At 60.9% G+C, this 2,295-nt stretch overlaps 2 protein-coding genes across 2 annotated transcripts in view; one reads left to right on the top strand and one right to left on the bottom strand.

The window, feature by feature from the left end:
- The window catches only part of TTC9B (tetratricopeptide repeat domain 9B), a 2,396-nt gene extending 1,714 nt beyond the window's left edge, over positions 1-682 (top strand). The window contains exon 3 of the mRNA XM_010849230.1: positions 465-682. Within this exon, the coding sequence (XP_010847532.1) occupies positions 465-574 (110 nt within the window). The 3' untranslated portion in view covers positions 575-682. The remainder of the gene's footprint in view (positions 1-464) is intronic.
- MAP3K10 (mitogen-activated protein kinase kinase kinase 10) overlaps positions 584-2,295 on the bottom strand; it is a 16,171-nt gene continuing 14,459 nt past the window's right edge. Inside the window, exon 10 of the mRNA XM_010849327.1 lies at positions 584-1,662. Within this exon, the coding sequence (XP_010847629.1) occupies positions 1,132-1,662 (531 nt within the window). The 3' untranslated portion in view covers positions 584-1,131. The remainder of the gene's footprint in view (positions 1,663-2,295) is intronic.

Raw genomic sequence — 2,295 nt, 5'->3', positions numbered from 1 at the left:
GGTGTGTGTGTGTGTGGAGGGGTGTGTGTGTGTGTGTCAGGGTGTGTGTGTGTATCCGCGCGCGCGCGCGCACATCGGCTGGAGGAGGCAGAAGACTCAGTTCTGTATTAATAACCAGTGAAGTAGGAGCACAACAGGTGCGTGGCCCAGGGTGTGAGGTGAGTTTTCCTCTAAGGGGTTTGGAGAGAACACACTTCCTGCAGTGTCGCTGGAGGGTGAGAAGTGCGACAGGAGTCTCTGAGCTCAGGCGTGCCTGGCTGAGGGCACGGCAGATACGAAAGTATGGAGGTGTGACACGTCCTGCTCTGCCAGCTTGGCTGGGCTTTGTGAGAAGGGCTCTGGCGACACAGGCTGTGTGTGGGAGCCAGTGGAGGATGGGGACCTCCTCATATGAGCCAAGGTGGTGCGGATGTTACCTGCTGCCCCAGGACACACAGATAATGCCCTGCCTGCCTCCCCTGCAGACACCAACGTTCTGCGATACATCCAGCTGACTCAGCTCAAGATGAACCGCTGCAGCCTACAGCGGGAAGACAGTGGGGCCGGGCCTGGGACTCGGGACGTCGTTGGCTGAGGCCAACGTGGGGGAGTGTCCCTCCTCCTCCCCACCCCACCTCACCTCACCGTGTAACTTTCTCTGACTCATGTTCTCTGGTAAAGCACTCATCACTGGTGACCATAACCTCTTTGTGTGGTATTCTTGTGGGGCCTGGGAGGGGACAAGGGCCTAGGCTACAACCCCTGGACTCAGAAATCTAGAGAGGCCTAGGACGGAGCATGTGGGGTGCTGTGCCACTGGGGATGATCTAGGATCTGGGGCTGGGCCAGGGAAAGACACACAGCCAAACGCGGTAGGGGGCAGGGGTTACCTTTAATGCTGCATTTTGTGCCGAATCCCTTATGACGCCCTGTCCCTGAGTACCCCTGCCCACCCTCCCCCCCACCGCAGGGCAGGCACAGGGCCCCACCCCTGGGGTACAAAGGAATAAATTAAGTGTCCTCCCTCCCCCCTTCCCCAATAAATAGTGAGTATCCTGCCCAGGGCCTCCCCTGCCGTGTGGCACAGTGGGCTGAGGCGGGGCCTGGGGCACTACATTCATGGCTGCCCAGGCGGGCAGCTGCAGGCAGGCCTCAGCGGGAGCCATGGGCCCCGCACAGGGGGACTGTGCTGTCCTGGCTTTGCCCCTCCATGTCCATGTCGAGCAGCGTGGGCTGCATGCTGGGGAGCCCCGGGCTCTCTGGAGTGTCTGGCCTGCTGGGAGGCGAGATGCTGAGCGTCTGGCCGAAGGAGACCAGTTTCCAGGGGTCCAGGCGGGGACGGCTGGAGGCTGGCCGGGGCCTTGGGGCGAAGGTCAGGGTGGTGGGGCGGCCCGGGAACTCGGGGGGCCGACGGCGGGTGGGGAACAGGGCCTGGGGGTCGGGCAGGCGGGGGAAGTCCAGGGGATCTCGAGGGCCTGGTAAGAGAGGATCAGAGGAGGTGAGTGGGGTGGGCCAGACGGTGGTGTTTAAAAGGCAGGAGCATTTACATGAAGATTGGAATTGGACTTCTCTTGACAAAAAAATCTGATTTTCTTGGGCCCGCTGTCCAGCAGGGTTTGGACATCTACCTCGCCACCCCCACCCGCCCCCGACTCCTAACTGCTCACTCGTCTGGGTGCGACTCTGGGCAGCCCTTTATCTCTCAGAGCCTGCCTCCTTGCTAGTACTCCAGACAAAGCCTCATCCCTCCCGCCTCTCCAACCCTGGGCAGGCTCACCAAGACCCAGAGGCACCTTAGGCATGTTGCTGTCTGTGAACGGGGATTTCAGCACCTCGCTACACAGGCCAGGATTAAATACAGTAATTGTAGAACAAGGAGCACAGTGCCTGATAGGAGGTCCTTAGTTCCTTTCTGTTCTAATCGTCTTTGTCCTGCTAATAGAGAACGGGTACCTAACACGTGTTAGCGCTAGTAATCGTTGCCATTAATGTCACCTGCCTGGCCCCTGTAGGCATTAGAGTTGCCACCCCTGCTTCCTCCTGCATCTCAGTTACCCAGGGATCCACAAAGCCTCTTGAAGCAGTGGGGGCCATGGGGACACTGACTCTCCCCACGCTAAGCAAGAGGACTCCGCTGGGCTGGGACATAGAGCTTTGGCGGGGTCAAGGGAGATGGGCCCTTTTCTGAGCGCTTGGAGCCTCACTCACCAGGGCCGGGGCCCATGGGCTCCGGCGCCCCTCGCTGCCCCAGCGCCCCATCCGACGGCGTCCGCCGGTGTCCGCGGCTCACAGCGCGCGCGGCCGTGACGTGGGGGG

Source organism: Bison bison, unplaced genomic scaffold (genome assembly GCF_000754665.1).
Source record: "Bison bison bison isolate TAMUID 2011002044 unplaced genomic scaffold, Bison_UMD1.0 scf7180017864280, whole genome shotgun sequence".
Classification (NCBI taxonomy): Eukaryota; Metazoa; Chordata; class Mammalia; order Artiodactyla; family Bovidae; genus Bison; species Bison bison.
Note: the sequence above shows the minus strand (reverse complement) of the source record. Positions and strands in the feature narration are given on the sequence as shown.